Source organism: Lontra canadensis, unplaced genomic scaffold, assembly GCF_010015895.1.
Source record: "Lontra canadensis isolate GAN:19392208 unplaced genomic scaffold, GSC_riverotter_1.0 scaffold13, whole genome shotgun sequence".
Classification (NCBI taxonomy): Eukaryota; Metazoa; Chordata; class Mammalia; order Carnivora; family Mustelidae; genus Lontra; species Lontra canadensis.
The window spans coordinates 19,094,657-19,119,541 of NW_022631007.1; the positions used below are offsets into that span (position 1 = coordinate 19,094,657).

The following is a 24,885-nucleotide window of genomic DNA, read 5'->3' on the forward strand; positions in this document are numbered from 1 at the left end:
GTCCTTGGGTGAGGGCACAGTCTTCTCTGCCAGCCTTGCACAGGAGCCCACAGACTTCCACCCATGACCCAGGGCCTGCGGACCCCTGCCTATGACCCAACACCCATGAACCAGAGCCCATGGATCCCACCCATGGACTCCCACCTGTGACCCAGTGCCCACAGACCCCTTCCTGTCTCTATTGTCTTGGATGCTGCTGGCGGGGGTGGCTGCTTGCAGCAGGCATGGCCAGTCCCAGTGCCCACCCTCTGGGTCCTCTCAACCACGCTGCAGCAGACAAGGGACTTTCTGGCTCAGAAGCCTTAGTATAACAGAAAATAAGGAGGAGGAAACATGTGAGCACATGTGGGCAAAAACACAGGAACATGTGAACACACAGACACAAATACACACACATGGGAACATGTGTGCACACGTGTACACAAACACAGGAACACATAAGCATGTACACACCGGGGCATATGAGTACACATGTGCACAAACACAGGCACACACGAGGAACATGTGAGAACACATGTACACAAACACAGGAACACAAGAGTATGTAATAAAGGAACACGTGAGCACACAGGTACACAAACACAGGGACATGTGAGCACAGCACAAACACAGGTACACAAAGAACATGTGAGCACACGTTTACACAAACACAGGCACACACATGACTGTGTGCACACTTAGGCAAGCACACCAGGGAACTGATACAGGGCTTAGACATAATTATTTTTGTGGAGGGTCCTGAAGCCAGAAAGCCCTCTCCAGGGTGCTGTGGGGGTAGCGTGGTTGAGAACTGCTCCAAGTCTCCTGGCAGAGTGCCCACCAGCAGCTCGGGGCAGCCAGAGCATTAATACTGTTCTCTGTAAGGATCTCGATGCCGGTGGTCGCAGGAAAGGGCCCACACGTCCGCTTCCAGATGGGCTGCATGGAGTCTGCATGCTCCCGCTGTTCTTGGTGGTGGCACTCACGCCTGGGGTGGATGCGCCGCTGTCAGGAAGCACAGTGTGCATGCAGTGGCCTCACAGCCTGGCTTCCCCAGACGGTCTGCACCCACGTCAGACACAGAAGTCTTCCTGTGACGTAAGACGTCATCAGCTTTCCTGAGCTCTTGTCAAGGTGGGTCTGTCTCCCTTCCACACTGTTCAGTTTCCTCTTACCGTAGCCTCGGGGCAGCGGGCTCATAGCCGACAGGTGCAGGCCAGTAGGTCTGTTGGTGGCTCATCGCGAAGGACCCTCATTTTCAGAGGCTGCACCAGCTGTGATTAGTTACTGACTGGGGGGCATGGCATGGGCTAGCCCACCTGCCCTCTCAAGCAGTATGTGCTTAACCAGACAACCCTAACCCTGGAGGCCTTGGCCCTTGCTCTATGCTGGTCCAGACGCTGTGTGTGAGGAGCAGACCCTTTCCTGGGGGCCTCGTGGCCTGCCCGCTGCATGCCTGACAGTGCATTTGCTTTTCATCCGTGTATCCTACTGACAGACTAATGAACAGTCACCACAAGCCTCCAGGATGGTGCGGTTGCCATGGGGACAGCACGGGTTGCCATGGGAGCATGTCAGCATGACCCCAGCCTGGCCAGGGTGTGAAGGAAAGTTGTGGAGGTGGAGACACGGTGGCTGATCCAGACTCCAGGGGGCATGGTCGTGGAGGGTGGGCGAAGGAAGCCAGGCACCAGCAACACACCTGGGGGTGTTCTGTGCAGAAAGCTACAAATAGGGGATGCTGGCCCACAGAGTAGTGCGGCACTGGGGTGAAGGGTGAGTGCCGGGAAGGAAGGGGACTGAGGGGCTCTTGTAAGACTTAGAATTGTGCACTTAGGTTTTTAATATTTTCCCTCGTGTATGTTACACCTTGAAAAGTATGTGTTCTCAAAGGGTGGAGGTTGAGGGTTGTAGGCATAGGGTCCGTCTGTGCAAAGGTCCTGTGCTGACTGCAGATATCCTGGTGCTTTCAGAGAACCAAAATAGAGGGATGGTGGGTGCCTGGGGAGTACCCAGTTCCTCTCAGCTGTCTGGGTTGGGTGGGGCTCATGCAGAGAGGCAGGTCAGAGGGAGGGTGGGAAGAATTAGGACTCTACCTGTCTGCAGCCTCTCTGGACCCGGTGCATGGGGTCGGGGTGGGGAGAGTGTTGGTGAGTCTGCTGTGTTTGACATGGGCAGGCTTCCTTCCTCCGCATCTAAGGCTACATCGCACCCATCAAGAGGCCCTCAGGACCGCCGTGGCCAACTTAGTGGAGCGCGGCGGTGGGACCCAAACCAGGGTCAGAGCTGAGGATGACGACGATTCAGCGTGCACTGGGAAGGAGGGGTCGTGGGGCTGGCAGTGGCTGGGGGTGAGGTGGCCCTGGGTTACCCAGAGGGGGCGCCTGGGCTTCCACTGAGAGAGAGAACCAGGCTAATGTGCGGCACTCAGAGAGGTTTGGAGGGATGGCTCCAGTTCCAGCCATTTGAGTGGTTGCGGAGCCTGGCCTGGAAGGCAGAGAAGGGGCTGGTGGACGCTGGTGAGTCTTGGAAGGGGCCCTGAGGTGGCCGAGCTGTGGTCTGGAAGCCCATGGGAAAGACCCTCCTGACCAGAGTGCAGCCCAAAAGGCTGTCCTCAGCCTGCCCTCGGCCGCTTGGTGCAGCAGGAGGTGGCCGAGCACATGGAGAGAGAGCCCAGGTGTGCAAGAGAGACCATGGCCCGTCCAGGAGTGTGGCACATGGTGGCCGTGGAGGGATGTGTCGGGGGAAGGGTGGGATTCCTCCGGGACCTGCACGCAGAGCCACTGCGTGTGAACACGAGGCCGTGCGGGCATCTCCGAGCAGCTTGCTGACAAGGCCCGCACCTTCCCACAGCAGAGCAGCATGCCTGTGTCGCTTGAGGGCGCTGACACAGAGGCGGTGTGTCCTTCGTGTCAGGGGGCACTGGCGGCTTCTCACGTGGTGGAGACAGGTTACCTGCTGGGCTTCATGCAGACCCTCCCAGCCGGGCTTAATGGACTGCAGGGCTGCTGCCCACGGGAAGGGCCATGGCCGCACGTCTGGGAGGGAGGGTCCCGGCACAGCCTCATCAGAGCACATTCTCCAAGGGGAAGAGGCACAAGGCCCAAGATAGCCAGTGTCAGGGTCCTTGCCCAAGGGAGCCCTCGTGGTCTGGAAATCCACAGAGTGAGGCCATGGATGGAGCAGGAGGAATGCTGCAGATGAAGTGTTGGCTCAGGGGTCCCTTGGTCCCTGGTGCGGGGCTGGCAGTGCTGGTCCACACAGCACACTGGCCAGACCCTCACTCTGGTGACCCTGGGGCTCCCCAAACACCACATGGCCGCCACCCCCATCCTCAAGCCAATCAGCTGGCCCCCCTCCCATCCCCCCACTAGTCCCCTTTGTGCCATCCTGAGCTCTCCTCCTGAAGCAGACAGCAGACCCCACCTCCCATGGCAAACCCTCCTATAGAACAAGTCCTGGCAAGTGTCACATGGTCAGTGAGTGGGGATGGGCCCTCTTCAGGGTCACTGACAGCCAGGCCCACTCCCTGCCCCCGGCCTTGGGCTGGTGACATGACTGTGTGTCCAGAGACAGACAGAGGGACCGAGGGACAGACAGACAAAGACAGAGAGACAGAGGCAGAGGGACAGAGACAGAGGAACAGAGGCAGAGAGACAGAGATAGAGGGTCAGAGGGACAGAGAGACAGACACACAGTGGGACAGATATAGAGATACATAGAGACAGAGACATAGAGACATAGAGACAGAGACAGAGGGACACAGAGACAGAGAGACAGAGGGACAGAGACAGAAAGAGACAGAGAGATAGAGAGATGAGAGACAGAGACAGAGGGATGAGGGACAGAGACAGAGACAGAGAAGCAGAGTCAGGGAGGCAGAGACAGGGATGGGAGAAAGAGGCAGACACTCAATAAGAAGATCCTATAAGAACAACCTGACAGGCACCTAGGTGCCTCAGTCAGTTAAGCATCTGCCTTCGGCTCAGGTCATGATCTCAGGGTCCCAGGATCGAGTCCCACATGGGGCTCCCTGCTCAGTGGGGAGTCTGCTTCTCCCTCTGTCCCCCACACCCCCGCCACCACTTGAGCGGGCACACTCTCTGCCTCTTGCAATAAGAAATAAATAAAATCTTTAAAAACAAACAAAAAAACCTGACAGTTTCATCTCCAAGTTACATAACAATATCAAAGAGAATCCATTGTCCTTGTTGAGGAATTCTCTTGGAAGAGTCTCTGAATTTGTGCCAAGGACCTCACGTCCCCAGACGGACGTGGTTCTGCGCCCTAGTTCTGCGCCCGCACTTACGGAACCGGCATCCGTACACCTCCACGCGCATCCCAATGCGGCCGTCGGGGTTCCAGGCGGAGGGCAGGAAGCGCAGGTGCCTGGCCTCCATGGGCGGCCGCAGCTGGTGGCGCACCACGCTGTCCGCGTTGGCGTTCCCTGGGAAGCCCTGCAAGAGAGGGTGGGCTCAGCGCACATGTGGGGTCCCTTGCTCCTGCAGTAACTACCCTTCCTTCCACCCCCAGACAGACACCGCAACAGGAGGCTGGGGATCCGGAACCTTCCGCCGGCTGTCCAACAGGGGTGGGGGCTTGCGGTCCCGGAGGAGGACACACCTGTCCTGGCCCGGGCGGCACTCTGCCCGTGCACACAGCACTGGACTTGGCTGGGGGGCGGCTGTGAACACAGGCCGAGGGCAAACCTGTGAAGTGCAGACTCTACAGCCGACCTCAGCACGTGTGTGCACACACATATCTGTGTCACACGTGTGAGCATTGTGCACACACGTGTGTGTCCAGGGTGGGTGCTCACGGTCAAGACACTGTTCAGTGACTCATCACTATGGTCGTGTGTGAACCAAGGCAAAATGTCACAACTGACTTTCCATTTTACAAGTAGCCATATCAATTACAGTCTAAACAATTCACTTTTAGCTAAATAAGAAAAATCGCTTAGTGAAGAAACTAAAGATTTAAATTCTGCTCATGGTCATCAAAAAGCAGGAAAATACGTTTTATGGGACTGCCTCAACTGGTATTATCAGTTTAATGGTTTTTACCAACCACTAGAATCATTCTAAGGGGAGCCTTCAACTTCCTGCTTAGGTTTTGTTTAATAATGCAAAATGTAATTCAATTATATGATTATCATATAAAAGATCCATTGAAATAACATTAATTTAACATTAAAATTTCAAATTAGAGTGTTACTCTTGTGGTCACTGCGCCCATGTAACAAGAGTCCAGCCTTGTGGTCACCACGGTCATCTAACGAGAGTCCAGACATGGTCACCATGGTTGTCTTAACAAGAATGCACATTATGGTCACCACGGTCATCCTAATGAGAGTCCAGACTTGAATGGGGCCATTTGGCAGACTCAATCTCCTGCACGTTTGGACCCTGCACACAGACCTCCCACTTAGCCATCCAAGAATGCTCCACGTCCCACTATTTAAAAACAGTCAAATGTTGGGTGCCTGGGTGGCTCAGTGGGTTAAAGCCTCTGCCTTCGGCTCAGGTCATGATCCCAGGGTACGGGGATCGAGTCCTGCATCAGGCTCTCTGCTCGGCGGGGAGCCTGCTTCCTCCTCTCTCTCTCTCTGCCTGCCTCTCTGCCTACTTGTGATCTTTGTCTGTCAAATAGTAAATAAAATCTTTAAAAAAAATAAATAAAAAATAAAAACTGTCAAATATCTAGTTTTTCTTTTCTCTGTGGAAATTTAAACTTTCATTTTAGGAAGAGAACCACAATTGCCAAGCCTCCGATGCACTTGCTGGAGCCTTTATCCTGGGAACAGCATCTGTGCCTTGGGTGGAGAGTCCCTGCAGTCCCCCGGCCTCCTCAGGGTCAGAGGCTCCCGTGCTGGCCCCGGAGGCTCCACCCTGAGCATCCCCCGATGGCCCGCACCTCCTGGCAAGCCTCACATGCCCTACACTGGCAGCGGGGAAGGCTGAGCGGCCCACCTCCCTTCATCCGGAGCCTGAGCCAGAGGCTCCTCCAGAAGATTCGGACCCTATCCTACAGCCATCCCACAACTACTCTCTCTTTCCCACATGTGCACACATGCGCACACTCACATGTGTGTGCACATGGGGGTGCCTGCATGCACGAACACACGTAACTGTTGTCAAAGCATTTGAAAAGCAGTCGTAAGCACCCTAACTCTTTATGCTAAATTTCAGTATGTCTCCTAGAACACAAACCTGCCCAAAACAACCGTAAAACCACTGCTGACACAAATTCCACAGTTCTGTCTGGGTTTGTCCGTTTTTCTATTTCCTCCAATGACACAGAACAGCTTCCACCTGCTGGTGTCGGTTCTTGGCTTGCCCATCATGGACGAGCATGGTCAAGGGACTTGCAGGGCACGGTCCGGGCTGGGTTTGTCCAGCTGCCACCTGGGACGAGCATCAGCCCACACATTCTGGGTGAGAATACGAAATGGAGACGCTGCCTCCTTGTACTGTGACCCTCCAAGGTCTCAGCTGTCCACCCCTAATGACATTAATTTTGATCACTTGGTGAGGAGAGTGACTTTTCTTTGGGCACTCTGTTCATAAGCTGGTCTGATTCTTGGGGCTCATGTGGCTGATTCTTGGGGCTCATGGGAATGTCCTTTTCAGACAACAGTCTCATATGATGGTCTAAGCCCATCTGTGATCTTTGCCTGAATCGAAAATCACACTGGGTTTAGAAATGTTCTGTTTAGAAGAGTGTCTTTTTATGCCCCCTCTTTCTCTTCTTTTAAGAGGAGGATGGATTAAGAGCTCCTATGTAACCCATTAAAATTGTCGCCCTTTGCTTGAACTGTGCAAATTTGCACAAGAGAGACAACCTTCACCAACCCGGGGAGCAGCAGCCGGCCCTCCTCCCTGCTCAGCATGAGCTGTCAGCTGAGGAGCCAGGGTCCTTTGGGGACCTGGGTCCTGGGTGCTGCCTCACCTGCTTTAATATTTCATGAGAAGCGGCTGTCGAGTAGGCTATTTTATAAATCTCCTGATATGTCATAACAAAATAAATATTAAGTGTACTTGCATGCTTTTAAAAATATATTCAGATACTTTGTGATAATGAAAGCGCTGTTTATTTGAATTTTAAGGAATTGCACTTTGTAAGTTATATGGAACTATAGCTGTTTCCTTAAAGGTCAGGAAGAACTGTGGCTCTTACCAATAAAGAAGGTGAACGGAATGTATTTGGAGAAAGCAGGTGATACAGTGTTCAGAACTCATTAGGATGAAGGTTTTAGCTCTTGGGCTAAATTAATGCTTCATAAAAGCAACATGTAGTCTATCTAGTCTACCATATATCCAAACTAGGCTTTGAGTCTTCCAAAACGGACCTAACCCTCATGAATATAACAACTATGAATGCAAGGAGAGAGAGAGACCTGTTCTTGCTTTATTCCCTCAAACCGGAAAGTCAGGTTACTGTAATTACAGGAATAGGTTTCTTCTTTGAAAACACATTGCCTTCAGCAAGCCTTCAGAAGTCAGACCCCCATTCAGTGATGCAAATCATGGGTGAGGCAGAACGGCCGGGCACAGTGTTCAGCACTGGGATTTGGAACCACACATCGTGTAGACAGATGGAGGATTTCCAGCGCTCAGCTCCTAGCAGACACGTGGCCATGGGAGTTGCTCTGAGTCATGGAACTAGGGGTATTGTGCGGAGCGAAATAAGTCACTCAGAGAAAGACAGTTATCATATGATCTTACCCATATGTGGTATTTAAGAAACAAAACAGGATCATAGAGGAAGGGAGGGAAAAATAAAACAAAATAAAAGCAGAGAGGGAGATAAACCAGAAGAGACTCTTAATCCTAAGAAACAAGCTGAGGGTTGTTGGAGGGGTGGGGCTGGGGGGACGGGGTGCCTGGGGAATGCATTTAGGAGGGCACAGGATAGAATGAGCACTGAGTGTTGTCTGCAATGGATGAATCTCTGAATTCTACCTCTGAAACCAATAATACATTATATGTTCATAATTAAATTAAAAAAATAAAAGCTTCATGACCATTTTTAAACTCAATGTTGAGAAGTGACTTGTTTACTAAATGATCACATCTGTGACGATGTAGAGGAGTGATCAACAGGATGCTAGAGCCGCTGTCCTTCAGGGCCTCACCCTGCTGCCTGCCCAGTCAGATGCGTGCGTGTCTTGGCTGTTCCCAGCTTCCACCCGGGAATCACGCTGGGCAGTGACCCTGGCACAAGGCCAGATCGCAGACTGAAGCCTGAAACTCTCAGTCTCAGGGAATGAGCCAGATGTGGTCCCTTTTGCCTTAAAACAGTCACAGTTCTCTGAGATTCATCAACATGTGATTGGGACCCTGAATGCATCCCAACACCCTCCCTGAAAGGCTCACTGGGGACACACTCACCCTCACTTCTATCTGAGCCTGAAACTAGGGTCCAGACGGGGGGGAGCACTCTGATCTGCTCCACACAAATCCCGCGTTCGGCACTTACTTCAGGGGCACAAAGTCTCCTGTGTAAACAATAGTGATGATACAGAGACTCACGCTTCCATAGCTTGGAACAAATTCAAGAGGACGTTGTGGCCTGGTTCTCTGCCGGGGAACACCACACACTTACTCACATGAATAGGGTTAGGGGTGTAGCCCCTGTTATCAATTTTTTGGACATAAAACGACTTGAGGTTCTGTGCCACTTTCATCACTAATAAATTTGATCTTTGGCAATTAACTGAAAAGTGGCCCCAAACTCCCAACCCATCTGACTTTATATGAAGAACGTGAGCGTTCTGAGTTAAATAATGATGAGGTCTTTTCCAGCATTATTCATACACAGATACAGATACAGAGATGATTTGTGGAATGCTGTGCAAATTACTTTGCATGCAAGTTTAATTAATAATGCTGTAGAAAAAATTTAATTTGATTAAAAAATACACATAAGCTAGTACTTGGTTCCAGTCAGCTTGGGTCCACCATATAAAGCATCCGACCATGGCAATGTCACACTGTCTAATTTTAAATAGTGTTTAAACTCAACAGGAACAGAATAAATGATTGAGCATTTATTTAAGACCTACTGAGTAGCAATCTGAATGGGAAGAAAAGGTAGTAGAGTCACAAGAGTGACACTCAGCCATACAAGGGAGATACCGTTCCTTCTGTCTTCCATACAAGGGAGATAACCTCACCCTGCTGTCGACTGAATGTCAGTCTCCCCAAATTCTTGTGTTGAAACCCTAACCCCACTGTGATGGTGTCTCCTACAGGAGACCCAGACGCTGATCTGACTTCCCCATGTGGGGAAGAACCAGGCGGGGGCCCTCACCAGACCCAAACCTGCCAGCACCTGCTCTTAGACTTGTGCTTCCAGAACTGTAGGAAGCCCAGAGGGTGTTGGTTACAGCAGTTGGTGGGTGGAAGCAGCCTTTTTCCCCATAGAGTGAGTTCACCTCAAGGCAGAGCCTCAAAAGTGATCATGCCAGGTGTGTCCTCAGAACACGCATCCTGAATATTGCTCTTCTTTCCTTTTCTGCTGTTCTTGTTATTTAGAAAGTAGGAACAAGATTAAAACACCACTTTTTTCCCAGTAGGGCATAGCAAGGGGCTTGGCAGGACCACCGCTAACATGGAGAATCAGACCGGACAGAATAGTCATGAACAGCCACCCAAATGCTCTGGAAACCACCAAAAGCCAGACAAAAAATTGAGAAGAATTTACTTATAAGAACCTACAGCACAGCAGAATCGAAGTGTGAGAATAATGGAATTCTATGGTGTCCCTGCATGGGTTGGCCCTACTCCCATCCTAGTTCATCCATGGTGCCATGAGGGGTGGGGGTAGGGGGTGTGGGAGTCAACCCTGAAGACTAGCAGCTTTGCAGCCAAGGGGGCTCCCTTAGCGTGGAGTGCAAGTTCCCAGGCCTGGCTGTGGCCATGTAAGCGGCAAATGGCAAGGCCAGCAGGCAGCATGCCTGAGGATGTGGTCTGGTTGAAGTAACTGACCAGCAACAAACTGTCCAGCATTAACAGAAAGTGAGGGAAATGGGACAACACCCATCCTTGATGAGCTCCCGTGTCTCCCATCCATTGGAAAGGCCATGCTCAAGCACAGGAAGTCTGAAGGGGGCCGGCTGGGAAACTATGCTGTGCATGGAGATCACACGAGCCAGTAGAAACCCAAGTCCTGACAGATGTGAAGACCACCCCAACTGCACACACACACCTCAGTCAGCAAAGCTGGAAGCCCTCACAGCTGGGGATGCATGAGCAGAGCTCTGCCAGGCACCAGCTGACCACTAGCTCTGGTTTACAAATAGAAACAAAAAATTAAGAAACAAAAACCATACATAACACAAATTATACAGCAACATCAGTGCTTCTTATCATAGGAAACAAATTTCAGGCTTAGTACAGGTGGATAACTACAAGAACCCCAAGTTGCTGCGATACGTTATCTGAGAAAGTTACAGACACGCAAGAATGAGAAAGTGCGGCTCATAAGGAGGAGAAGCTGCTTAAAGAAATCTGTGTGGATCCAAAAGCAGGATTTTGTTGACAAAGACTTCAATGCAACTCTTATAACTAGGTTATATATAAGGTAAAGCATGTTTAAAGAATTTATGGCTTGTCAAACAATGGCTCAACAAATAGAGAAAGTTGTTAGAGAAAGAGAAACTTGAGAAACTCAGAGTCTAATGCAGTTTACCCCCAATGCTGGACTGATGACTGTTGCTCCCTGGCTGGGTGAGTTCAAGAGACACCCCCAGTTTCAGATCTGCCTCATAGAAAATGTTAAAAGAAGTTCCTAAAGAGATACTATAGGTCATGAAGAAAGGAAGAGCATCAGAGAAGGAATAAGTGAAGGTAAAATAAAAACTTTAACTTTTTCTTAATCTAGCAGATAAGTTTGTTCAAATTAATATCAACAATCTCTTCAATTATGTACATGTATATATCATATACACACACATACATATGCTTATGTATAAGGGCAATGAATGACAGCAATAATAAAGACAGGAGGGAAGAATTAGGGATATTTTGTTATTAGAAAATATTAACATTAGAAAATATTCACAAAGTGGTGTAGTGTTATTTGAAAGTGAATTTGGATTAGTTGTAAAAGTATATTGTAAATTCTATGTCAACCACTAAAAGTATTAAAAAACAACCGGAAATCAGTAGAGGAAATCAATGGAATCAGAAGCTGGTTCAGTGAAAAGATCAATAAAAGTGATACATTTCTAGTTACGCTAATGAAAAAAGGACACAAATTGCTAAAATCAGAATGATAGAGGAGGTATTACCACAGATTCCATGCACACTAAAAATATAATAAAGGAATAACATGAACAACACTATGTCCACAGATTTCAGAACCTATATGAAATGGACCAATTCTTTGAAAGATACAGTCTTCATGTTATATGCAACTAATGTATCATTGAACATTATATAAAAAACTAATGATGTACTGTGTGTTGGCCAACTGAATTTAAATTAAATTAAAAAAAGAAAGAAAGATACAGTCTTTGAAAGCTCACACCACAAGAAGTAGAAAATCTGAACAGACTTACATCTATTAAATAACTTGAGTCAATAGTTAGTAACTTTCCTAAACAGAAAACACCAGGCCTAGATGGGATAACTGGTAAATTTTTCAAAAACATTTAAGAGAGAAATTCTCTACTTTCTAGCAGATAGAAGCAGAGGAAATTCTTCCTAACTGACTCTAGGAGGCCAGCATTACCATAATGCCAAAAACAAACAAAGGTTGCGAGAAAAGAAAACTGAGGACTAGTACTTCTCATGAACACAAAATTCTCCAACAAAACATTAGCAAAACAATCCAATAATATATAAAAATCCCCAACAAAACATTAGCAAATCAATCCAATAATATATAAAAATAATTATACATTATAACCAATACATTTATCCCAAGTATCCCAGGTAGGTAAAGCACTCCCAAGATCAACTAATGTAACCCATCACATTAACAGTATAAAGAAGAAAAAATCATATGATCTTATTACTAAATGCAGACAAAAGCATTTGACAAAATTCGACATGCATTTATGATAAAAACTGTCAGCAAGCTAGCTAAAGAAGGAAGTATCCTCAGCTTGATAAAAGACATCTTTAAAAGAACTATACCTAATATCATACTTAATGGTGAGAAACTTGAGATTTTCCTGCTAGATATCCCTCTCAACCCTGCCTTCCATATTGTGTTAACTAATGCAATAAGACAAGAAAAAGAAACAGAAGTTGTATGCATTGGGAAATAAGAAGCAAAACTCTATGTTCACAGATGACATTAACATTGATGTAGAAATCTGAAGGAATTGACAAAAACTTCCTGGAAATAATGAGGAATTTAGGCAAGATTAAAAGAGACAAGATTAGTATGCAAATGTCAATAAATTTCCTACATACCAGCCATGAACAAGTGGAATTTGAAATTAAAATCATATTACTATTTACATTGGTCCCCTAAAAATGAAATGCTTAAGTATAAACTTAGCAAATTATGCATAAATTATGCATAGAGGGAAAAACTATAAAACTCTAATGAAAGTAATCAATGAAGATATAGTAACTGCACAATCATTTTGATAGATGGATAAAAAGCATCTTACAAAATCCAACAACAATTCATAATAAAAATTCTCAACAAAATAGGAATAGAAAAGACCAGACTCAGTCTCACAAGTTACATCCATCTAACATGATAGCTGAAGGTGAAGGACTGAACTGGTTTCCCCTAAACTAGGCACAAGGCATGATGTTTCCTTGTGTCTACTTTTCAACCTAGTCCTGAACATTATAGCAAGTCAGTAAGGAAAGAAAATGAATACAACATCCAACTGGGAAAGGAAAACAAATCTATTAAACTTTTTTTACTCCCATATGCCTTAATTCTGTTTGTAGGCTATTCCAAGAACACATATAAAAATGAGCCAAAAAGACCTTCAAAAACCAATACGTCAAGTTCTCAGGTAATAATATTAATATATTAAACTGTTTTATTTCTATGTACTAGAAATAAATATCTAAAACTGAAATCAAAAAGTAATTCCATTCAGGCGTGAGGAGCAAGATGGTGGAGGAATAGGAGACCTAAATTTCATTGGGTCCCAGGAATCTAGCCAGATAGTTATCAAACCGATCTGAACCCCTACAAACCCAACAGGAGATTGAAGAGAGGAGCAGCAATTCTAGGAACAGAAAAGTGGCCACTTTCTGGAAGGTAGGACGTGCAGAGAAGTGACTCTGAGGCGACACACGGGAAGATAGACCGCCAGGGGAGGGGCCAGCTCCTGGCAAGTGGTGGAGCAGTGGAGCACAAAATCAGAACTTTCAGAAGTCTGCTCCACTGAGGGACATTGCTCCAGAGGCTTAGGCAGGGGATGGAGCCCTCACGGGGACAGTATGGTCTCAGGACCCTCAGGGTCACAGAAATACCAAGGGTGTCTGAATGCAGCAGAGTTCCCAGGTATCAGAGCGGGAAAGCCAGCAGCAGAGACGGAGGCAAGCAGTGGACTCTCAGCTCAGGGTTACCTTAAACCATGGTCCGGGGCACAGTTGGGTCTCTGCTCTTCGATCAGGGACCCCACAAGTGGCAGATCCAGAGAGACACCCTCCTTCCTCCTCTAGGAGTTGTGGCGTGGGGGCACAGCAGGAGTTGGCTGGGTTTGGAGGCTCCAAACGGGGCTGCGCGCCAGAGACAGAAATGCTCAGTCACAGGCTGGGTGCGCTCAGAGCGTGGCCAGAGGCGAGGGAGATGGGAAGGATTGACTGCTTTCCTCTGAGGGTGCACTGAGGAGCGGGGCCCCGAGCTCTGGGTTTCTCTGGCCAGAGATTGGGAGGCCGCCGTCTTCCTTCTCGTCATCCAGAGCGGTACAGAAAGTGCTCAGGGAACAAAAGCTCCTGAGACCAAAACAGTGCAGATTACTTAGCCCAGCCCCTGGAAAATGGGGTGCAATTCCATCTCAGACAAAGACATTTGAGGACCACTGCAAGAGGCCCCTCCCCCAGAAAATCAGCAAGAACATCCCCCCTTGACCAAGTTCACCATTCAGTGAGAACTGTGGAACTCAAGAGTTACAGGAATGAGGCACGTAGAATTCATGTTTTTTTCCCCCATGATTCTTTAGTTTTTAATAAAAGTTAAATTTTAAAAATTTTACTTTTTTCTTATTTAAAAAAAATTTCCTCTTTCTTATTTTAGCCTTTTTAACTATTTTATCTTATCAATACCTTTTTAAAAATCATTTTAAATTTTCATTGTTATAGTCATATTCTATTCCTTCATTGTATTTAACCTTACTTTATGTATACATATATGTTTTTCTTTCTTTAAAATTTTCAGATACAGTTTCTTCTAATGGATACAAATAAACCCTAAATCCAGTGTATGGCTTTGTTCTAGTCTCCAGCCTGAGCACATTCTCTCCTTTTTTTTTTTTCTTTTCTCTTTTTCAACCAACTTATCTTATCAATTCCTTCTTTAGAATCTTTTAAAATTTTCATCTTTACAGTCATATTCCATCCCTTCTCCATGTTTACCCATATTTTTATTTATACATAAGTTTTTCTTTCTTTAAAATTTTGGAAGACAGTTTCTTCTAATGATCAAAATATACCCAAAGTCAAGTGTGTGGCTCTGTTCTAATCATATATAAATATATGACTTCTTTTTTTCTTTTTCCTATTTTCTACCCCAGGTTTCAAGTCTCTTCTGATTTGGTGCTGCCCTCCCCAAGCCGCTGAATGCTTTCCTCGGGGAAATGATCCGGAGGTAGCACTCGCCTCCCTTTCTAGCTTGGGTGGGCACGTGGCTCCACGCCAGCTCAGAGAAGGGAGAACATTCCGTGTCCTTTCCGACCAGGTCGCCCAGCCCCTCTTTCCTCCAGATCTTTCTGCAGCCCGTCCCGTCAGTTCCAGAGTGGAGTCCCTGGGCGCTCTGGCTGCTCCTTGTGTGACGTCTGTCTTTCAGCACTGTGGAGGGCAGTGTTCGCTCTGACAGCACAGTCCTGTGGAGGCCCCTTTGGACACAGAACGCCATGTGATCTCTGGGTACTCAGATCAGTCCGGATCTAACCCAGATGATGAATGGAGCACAGGAACCTCCTGGAGGAGCCTCCCTCCCCCTCAAACCCAGGCCTGCTGGCACCACTAGCCGCTATTCTGTCTCACCAACACATGGCCATGTGATCTTCCAACATTACTGACCCATGGCTCTTGTAAAAGCACATCCTGCATGTCCTCAGCGTCAGCCGCTGAAGTTGGCAATGATTCAAGCGAACACACGAAAGACAAACAGGACTGAAGTTCAACACCCACCACCTTTGAGAAATGAAGGAAATATTGTGGATGCAGCCCAGACCCGCAGTCCACCTGTGGAGCCAGCACCATGCCAGGGACGCCTGCCTTCCTGGGAGGCCACACCATGTCTGTCTCTGGATGCAACAGCGTGTCCTTCCCGTGATGATCACCTGCTTGCATTTTATCTTCCTGCTTATATTTGGAAGGTCTCCAAGAAATTTAAAGTTGCAAATGACTCACTAATTCTGGTGAATTCCGAGTACCTACTGCCATGTATCCTTGAGAAAGGCATCCATTAATCGGGTACTGGTTATTGTGCTAAAACTTAAATTTAATTTAATTAATTTCCTTTTCCCTCAAGTATGCCGCCAGCATGTGTCAGAGATGGGTGTGCCCATCCCCTGAAGGACATGCATAACAGGGACGACCTCCCTAAGGGTTATGGTCACTGAATCCTGAACACCTCATGCCTCAGGTTCAGAAACAGCTAGAATTCTGGTGGGCTCTCGTGGGAGAAAATGTGGCTCCGATGGCCCCTGCAGGGAGTAAAGGAGTTCTCACAGCCACAGCCCCTGGGAGGTTGGAAGCCCGTGGGGAGCCTGGCTCTCCAGGGGGACAGCTGGACAGATGAGCAGAGCATGGGGCTGACAGGTGTTCTAAGACTGGAGGCTGACCTGGCAGTGAACTCTCAGAGGATTCATGAAGGATGTGGGCGGCACCCTGCGTGCAGACACTGAAGTCCATTGCCTGGTGGGAACCTGTGTTCTGTGGGGCTGTGGGACGAGGAAAGGTGGGCAGGGGTAGCTGCGGGGGTGGGCTCGGGGCCAACCTGTGTGGGGGAGCTGAGCTCACGGGTCCCTGGACTGAGGCTTACGGTCTGGGGGTCCCTGGACTGAGTAAGGCTTGTGGCCCAAGGGTCCCTGGACCAAGGCTCACAGTCTGAGCGCAGCGCCAACAGACACACTTGGGTGAACCCGACCCACAGGACTGAATGAGGAACTCTCGTCTGCCTGGCAGGGACACCAGCACAAAACAACGTAAATATCAGAGATCTACAGACATGATGCTGAAGGTAATTGCAAGCATGTTGTTTTCACTGACAAGAGTGTTCATATTTTAGGTAATAAAACTGAACACATTAATTATTGCTGATTTCACAATTCCTATCTACAGCAAGTGCTCATGGGAAGGGCAGACACTAATGAAATCGATTTATCACAAAGGCAGCTAACTGTGAATGCCAGTGTTGGAAACACCAGCATCAGTGGCTCTATTTTAAGAGAATGTAACAGGCTGATCCCAATAATTATCGACTGGTGGCATTCAAGCCTGTGAATGTAACGAGTGTTCAGGTTAAAAGAAAGCTAAATAGGAAACATACCCAGATTAGAATATAAAATGTAATTATACCTTTATTGACATTTTTAAGGATAGATTACTTTGGCATAACCTATGATGTCCCGTTTAGATATGAATTAAGGCAATAAAAATAGCAAAAGAGATCATATTAAAACTAAAAGCTTCTGTTCATCAAAGGACAGGATCCACAGAGTGAGAAGACGACCCGTGGGGTGGGGGAGGGGCTTACAAGTCAGGGGTCTCATGAGGGGCTGATACCAGAATGCATGACGAGCTCCTACCTTCACCACACCAAAATGAACCTGATCAAAAAAACCGACCAGAGATCCAAGCAGGCATTTCTCCCAAGATGTGCCAACAAGCACAGAAAAGATGTTCGCCATCAGAAAGGCCCATCAGAGCCACTGAAATACCCTGTCACACCCAGCAGGATGGCTGCTCCCGAAACCGAACGGAACCAGGGAACCAGTGTGGTGAGGGATGGAGAAGCTGGAAGCCTGGGGACCATCAGGGGATTGTGACTCGGCGCAGCCCCAGCACATGGAAAACAGTCTGGGTGTCCTCAAAAATGACACACAGGACCACCACGTGACCCAGCAAGTCCAAGTCTGGGTACACACCCAAAGGAAGTGGAAGCAAGGTCTTTGTGAGATATTTGCACCCCGGGGTTCAGAGCACCGTTATATAACCCCAAGAGCTGAAGTGTTCATTGACAGACGGATGGATGAGCAAGATGTCACCCACGCAAACAATGGAATGTGACTCAGCCTTTAAAAGGAGGCAGATCCTGACACCTGCTTCAGCACGACTGAACCTGAGGACATCACACTCCACGATTCAGCCTGTCACCAGAAGACAGTGTAGGATTCCACTTACCCGGGACATGGAGAGTCATCAGATTCATAGGGACAGAAGACAGAGAGTGGACGCCAGGGCCTGGGGTGGGGTGGGGAGTCTGTGTCTCATGGGGACAGAGTTTCAGTTTGGGAGGATGAGAGCCTTCTGGAGATGATGGGGGCATTGTGCTTAGGGCCTTGAAAGCTGTGCACTTAAAAACTGTTCAGATGGTCAGTTTTAGGTGACATGTAACAATAACTAAAGCACCTTTTATGGTGAAGGGGGCCCACACAGTCGTGGCAGAGAAAAGGTAATGGTATTGGTAAATCACATCCTCCCAGAATTCATACTGTGTGCGAGGTCACAGAGTGCAGTCCTGACCCCGCAGGCCCCATGAGAGGAGGGAGAGGTCTCGCCCCCCACCTGCACAGAGCCATGAGAAGTATGTCTGCAGGCGGGGAGGGCTCCCACCTCCATGGAGAGACCAGTGTCTGTGGTGCTCCCACCCTGGGCCCGAGCCCCTCCGCCCATCCCAGTGTCCCTATGTGGGCTCGGTCGGGACCCATGCTCCCCGAGACAAGCAGCGAGGGGGTGCTGCCCGGTTGCCCTGAATGGCATTGACAACGTGAAGCCTGCCCTGTGGGATGAGGGCTGACCTGTGTTATGCTAATGGAACCAGGGTGCTGGGGCCCCGAACGCCCAGTGGGCACGTTGCCTCCTGGCTCACAGCCGCAGCTCTGGTGGTGTGCCCAGAACCGTCTTATCCCAGACAGGCTGCACAGATGCCGCCGAACCCTGGAGCAGAAGCTGATGTGGCCTTGGCTGGAGAAAGAGGGTGTGGATGTCACAGGAGGGGCTGTAGGACACTTGGGCCTGCGTGACCCAAAGCAACCTTCTCTGCTGTTTACATGAGAAATGGCATCTTCCCACCCGAGTGTCGCTGAGCAGCTCCTTCAGCACTTGGTTTCCGTGGTCTGTGGCTTCCTTGCCTCTGCTGTTTTGTGGGACCCAGGTCCTGGACCGTCTCTGCTGCCCACGCGCCCACCTCCTCCCACCCTGGTCAGAACCTGCATGGTCACACACACTCTGCCTCACTAACTACACAAGCAGAGGGACGCAGTCTATGGCAAACGTCCCGAAAGTAACGGAAGTTGAGCAAACAGTCTGCTCCTGCCCACAGCCTTGGGATGCAATCAGAAAGCTGACTTTCTGCGAACGCCAGCCGACAAGGACACTCGGCTTGTGTCCTTCAGGAGCCCTGGGTCAGGGAGGAGGGACAGGGCCACATCTGAGCTCCTGAGGAACCCTCGGGACCCCTGCCTCTGAGAGGTCATGCAGAGCATGGGCGGGTTTTCCCACTCGTGACCAGAACAAAAGGGTTTTGTCCAACTGTTCCTAGGCTATGAAATCATTTCTTTTCTCGGTGCTCACAGATTTTCACATATCCTGCCTCTGGGAATGGTTTGTTTCTCTGGAGGCTCTGAGACCCTGGCCCAGGGGTGGAGGGAGGCACTCTCGGGGCCCCTGGAGGTCACGTCCCACGGAAGGCCTACCGCAATGCTCTCCTCGCGCCGGTACAGCTTCCAGTTCCTGCCGCTGTCGCTGAACATCAGGAGGTAGCTGGTGACCCAGGCGGAGCTCCCGTACCCGCCCTGCGTGGCCACTGCGGTGACCGCCACCCTGTCCCCAAGGTCGATCTGCAGCCACTGGCTTCTGTTTGACACACGGGGTGTCCAGCCGCCAGCTCCTTGTGGAGGGAAAGGAGATGCAAAACCATAGTAAGAGCAGGAAACATTAAAATGCATCTTCAAGGGGCAAAACTGGCACAGAATGTGTGCCCCTGTGGCTTCCAGGAACACTGAGTCCCTAATGCCCAGGAACCTTGACCTCCTGACTGCAAACACAGTTATACATAGTGAGCAACTGCTTGTCTGTGCCCTCCTGCTCCTGGGGCGTGTCACAGCCTGGGCTCCGGGTGCTTGGCATCAGGGGGACACCCCCATGGAGCTTGTCACCCTCTGAACCAGTGTCCTTCAGGCCCTGTGCCGGGCTGGTCACCATCAGCCTATGCACCTTTCCAGGGTCCGCAGGGCGTCTAGCTCCTGGCAGAGCTGGACGTCCATTTGGATGCCCCACCTCTGTGATCCAGTGTCCCACTCTGATGATGCAGAGTCCTCGGGACATGGCCTGCCATGGGGAACCCAGACTCAGGGACATGGGAGTCTAAAGCAATATTAGGAGCTCAGAGGTGGGAGAAAGTGCCGGTGGATGGTGACGCTGTGTGAGGTGGGATGACAAAGGCAAACCCCACCCCCAAGGGGAGGAGGGGTTCGTGCAGCAAAGTGTACCCCTCCACACACTCAGAAGACAGAGGACAAATGAGACCAGTGGAGAAATGGCAACCACCCAGCATGGGGCCAGTGACCCTGTGGCCCTAGTCCTGAACAGAGAACGAGAGGGACAGCACAGGGACCTCCTAGGGGCACTACAGAGGCCAGGAGAGGGGACAGGAGTGCGACCAGAAGGTGGAGTCCTCCTTGAGCCCACACCATGAAGGGACAGACCCAGGCTCGGAGAGTGTGCAGTCCCCAAGGACACGCAGTCCTCCTCCCATGCGCATGGCAAACACCCACGATGGACACCAAGTGCTGGTCATGCAGGGATTGTGGAGGTGGGGGCTGTGTGTCCATAAGCTGGAGGAATCCTGTGTCACCAGACCAGTGAGAGAAGAGTAAAACCCAGGCAGAATTACTGAGAAAATCAGGAAGGAAATACTCACCAAAAGTAATTGGAGAACATCCCTACCTCCTAAAAACAACTATGAAGCAAAAGGAAACCATGGGAAATAAACTCCTCAAACAAGCCTTTGAAGGTCCGAAACACCACCTTGAATCACAAAGTTGGGCTAAGAATAACAATGGACCAAACACAAAGCTATGACAAAACATTGATTGAACACAGGAAGCAAATGGGATAAAAAGACAAAATTATCTGTAAAATAAAGAAGAAATACCATGACATACCATTAGAATGGCCCAATCCAGAGCCCTGATAGCACCCAGTGCTGGGAAGGACCAGGGGTGTACTCACTGCTGGGGGGACGCAGGAGGGAGACAGTCTGACTTCTTCTCCCCAAATAACACACTTTCACCACAGGATCCAGAAATTGCGATCCTTGGTATCACACAAAAATTGCACACTTGGTCTGTAATTGACAAAACTTTGAAAGCAAACAAGACGGCCCTCAGGGAGTGGGTGCATGAATCAGCCGTGGTCCATCCACACAGTGGACTGTTGTTCTGTGAGAAAAAGAAATGAGCTATCCAGCCATGAAAAGACATGGAGGAAACTAAGTGAAAGAAGTCAATCTGGGGTTTGGGGGAGGGTGAGCAGGACTGGGGGTCTGGGGAGGGTGAGCAGCCGGGTCTGGGGGTCTGGGGGAGGGTGAGCAGGGGCTGGGGGTGGGGAACGGTGAGCAGGGGTTGGGGGTCTGGGGAAGGGTGAGCAGGACTGGGGGTCTGGGGAGGGTGAACAGGTGCTGGGGGTCTGGGGAGGACGAGCACAGAGGATATTTAGGTCAGTGAAACCCTGTGGATGATATTGTTATGATGGACACAAATGTATTTAGTGAAACCCACTCTGCACAACACCAAGGGAGAGCCTCTGGGCTCCAGGTAACAGGAGTGCATTAGTATCCGCTCATTGAGTGCAGTGCACGTGCCGCACGACTGCGCTACTTGGTGTTCATGGTCAGGACCCCATGTGGGGGGCCGTAAGAGGGTGTGGCATGTAGGGGCTCTCAGTCCTTCCTACTCTGTGTTACTGCAAACTCAAAACTGTTCTACAATCAGCGCGTTAGTTAAAGAGAGTAAATTGACCAGAATCCGGAGAATAAACTGAGATGGAAATGTAGTGAAGGACATGAAAGAAGGTGGCGAACATCGGAGAGCATGAAAATGATCATGTGAATAAAGGATCAGAGGAGCAGTGGTCAGGGGAAGCACGCAGAGAGGGAGGAGTATACAGAGAGCTGAGTCCCGGGGAGAGACACAAACCAGTGCAGGAGGGTTGGTGTGGGAAATGCTGCCTAAGGCAACCTTTCCAGAGAGAAAAGACCACGAGAGCCCAGCAAGGATGGCATTGTGGACCATGAGCAAAGATCCAGAAATAGACCCGGACACATGGGAGAAGTGGCGGGGTCTCCAGGGTTTGGGGTGAGGACAGATACCTTCCCAAGTGGCCCTGGGACAGCGGGGCAGCCAGGGGAGGCGGTAGAGTTAGACCCATAGTTTACATGCACACAGCGCCAGCGCCTAGTGGGTCAGGGTTTTGGTGTGAACGTCTAAACGCATAGACGCGGGAGTGGGGGGAATTAGGCTCCTCTTCACCATAGTGCCAAGAAAGCTTCTCTCACTGAGACTCAAAACCCAGAGGCCACACAGGAAAGACTGATCCTCTGACCACCACAGTCTTCCTAGATGCACGACGAAAGCAGAAGCCAACCCCAGAGCAAGTCGAAACACAGCCGATGAGCGGAGAACGTGCCCCGTGAGGCACCAGCTGTAGTGGGCGCCCACGAGAGCGGTGAGTGACGTGTGCTGTGTCACAGGACGGGCCTGTGGGGGATCTCCAGGACCTACAGAGACCCTGGAGCATCTCCTCCATGGGGAAGAAGGACAGGTTGTGCCCATCTGTCCTTCTTGCAGACTAATAGGGAGGCTGTGCGCACCGCTGTGGAGACGGGGCCCAGAGGGAGAGCCCGAGAGGGGGCTGGGCAGGTTGGGGGGCACTCTGCTCTTTGCGGCGGACTGTGGGAACTGAGGGGATGGTCCACATCTCCCCACCTTCCCCAGAAATAAGCGACAGGAGCCAACCAGCACAGGGAGGAGCCTGCATATAATTCAAAGCCAGCGTGAGCCTGGCTGCCTCCCAGACAGGACTGCATCCCCTGGCAGTCAGGGAGCACGGTGCACCCAGGGTCTGGAACAGGGGAGAACCTAGATGGGCCTAAACCCCATGGTCCACCCAGGTGTGCAGGTCTGCAATCCTAGAACCACCTTGCATGTATACTAAAATTGAACCAATTAGTCAAGATATTGCAGACAATGGGGGCCAAGTTTTTCTGCTCTGGGAGGAGGGAAGGCTAAGAAGAACCCTGGTTTGGGCTAGAATTAGAAGGATCGATAGATATTGGCGGTTTGATGCACCTGTAAAGGGATACAGAACTACAGACACGTGTGGACCCACATGGCTTAGCATCTCAGCATACAGGTCCTGGGTATGACAGCTGGGAGGGCTGCTGGCGATGGCACCAGTGGCCACGAGCACAACTCACACCCAGTCCTCCGATTCGGCACCCCGTTCTCCTGCACAGTCACCCGGGGTCCTTGGAGAACTGGTTGATTTCCATACAAAATACAAGAGGAGCTTAGAACATCTTGTGCACCAGAACGTAGGAAACGCTGAGAAAAAGGGAGCCTTGCTGAAAGAACGGAAGAACCGGCCTGAAGATTGGCCAACTCTAGGACAACTGAGCAGTGAAATGAAAAAATGGATTTTACTGTGAGTACCCACAAGTTTCTACTGGTGAAAGGAAACGAGCTGGATACTTGGGTGGCTCAGTCAGCTAAGCGTCTGCCTTCAGCTCAGGTCATGATCTCGGGGTCCCAGGACCAAGACCTGCATCGGGCTCCCGGCTCGCCAGTGAGTCTGCTTTTCCCTCTGCCCCTCACCCCACTTGTGCGCGCTTTCTCTCGAATAAATAAAATCTTGAACAAAAAAAGAAAAGCAATCAAGCACATACTTGCTCAGGAGGAAGGGGCAGCTCTTCCTCACAGGGGAATTCCCAGGGTGACCCCGCAACAAGAGAACCCTTTAGGGCAGACACCACAGTGGAGGGTGGCGGGCGGGTCAGCGGGTGGATGCTGACACTGCTGGGGGGATGTTCAGGAAGAGACGACACTGAGGTCTCAAAGTGTCCCTCAAGTCACTCATCACCATCGAGGGGTCCAGGTCCATGTCGCTGTCATCAGACTCCTCATGAGCCCACAACACACGGAGGACACATGGCATTTCTGGAGCACTCTTGTCAGAAATTCATAACCTCACTCTAGTCAGGGGAAAACTGTGTCAACCCAGGGATCCCTCTCCAAAAGACCACAGAAGACTGAGTTCTCACTCAGTGATGGAGGGGACAAAGGACCCAGGACCCAGGTGCCTTGGGGGACAAAGAAAGGACAGACACAGAGGCAAGCAGCTTGCCCTGCATTCTGGGCTGTCAGGAGCTTCCCCACCTTGCCATCTGTGCAACATTAGCAGGCAGGCGGGAAACCCAGAAGCCTCTTCACATCTGTGACTCTTCTGTGCCATTAGCCCAAAATAAGAAGTTAAACAAGTGTGGACAAGAAGGGAGAGGGCCCGGGAACCCCAGGCCATTGAGAGGCCATTATCAAAGACTGTGAGCAGACTTGGATGACAGCAGTCAGGGCAAAGACAAAGAATGGGAGGCCACCCAAAGACAGGCCCTCTGCCGGCCTCCCCACTGCCCACGGAGCCGCTGCCAAGCCAACTGGACCATTGTGCTTCACGATGGGGAAGCTGGGGTCTGCTCCCAGCTTGTAATACACCGTAACACTCATTGGGTATTATGACAGATCTCTGATGCTCTCTAACTTCCAGGCTGGGGCTCAGTAGGGTCTGAGCAGTGAAGCTGGCTGGCATTTGGAGGTCCTGCTATTTGGCCCCTGAATCCCAGAGAGCCTGGGGAGTCCACACAGACACCTCCCAGGCAGAGGTCCCTCGGTGTGTGGCTCACCGCTGCAGTGTGTGAGGTCCTGAGTGGTCATGAAACCATCGTCCTTGACCAGAAGGACTTTAATACCAAGCATACCATGCAGGGATGGAAATGATCTCTTTCTACCCTTCCGAGGTCTTGGCTGATATGAGACAAAGGAGCAAGAGAAAGACAACCAGGAGTTTACCAAGGTGTGCAGCTCGTGATGCAAGGAGACAGCAGGGGAAACGGGGAACCCCGAAGTGGCCTAAACCTGGGGCTCAATACCGTCTTCAGCTGAAGAGAGAGAGAGCTGTGGGGAAGGCCTGGGGGGACAGGAAAAGTGGGTCAGTGCGACTCAAGTCCCCTGTGGGAGTCTCCTGGGATTTAGTACCATCGACGCAAAGGAGGCTCCCTGTACCAGCAGACACCCTGACAATAGGGTAGCATCTGCTCTGTTCTCAGAACTTCTCCTGCAGGTGCTAATTCTCAAGATAGCCAGCTCAAAATGATCCTTAGGCCAAAGAGACACACTTTAGGCCCATGTGTTCTGGTGCTGTTCCACGAGGAGGTTAGAGAAGACAGCATGTGAACAATCACACCCCCAGGACCTGGGGT

The 24,885-nt window shown here is 50.0% G+C and overlaps 1 protein-coding gene across 1 annotated transcript in view; it reads right to left on the minus strand.

The window, feature by feature from the left end:
- LOC116867929 (contactin-associated protein-like 4) overlaps positions 1–24,885 on the minus strand; it is a 191,369-nt gene that overhangs the window by 121,974 nt on the left and 44,510 nt on the right. The window contains exons 3-4 of the mRNA XM_032857956.1: positions 19,049–19,242; positions 4,289–4,436 (exon numbers count right to left, since the gene is read on the minus strand). Coding sequence (XP_032713847.1) covers positions 4,289–4,436; positions 19,049–19,242 — 342 coding nt within the window. The remainder of the gene's footprint in view (positions 1–4,288; positions 4,437–19,048; positions 19,243–24,885) is intronic.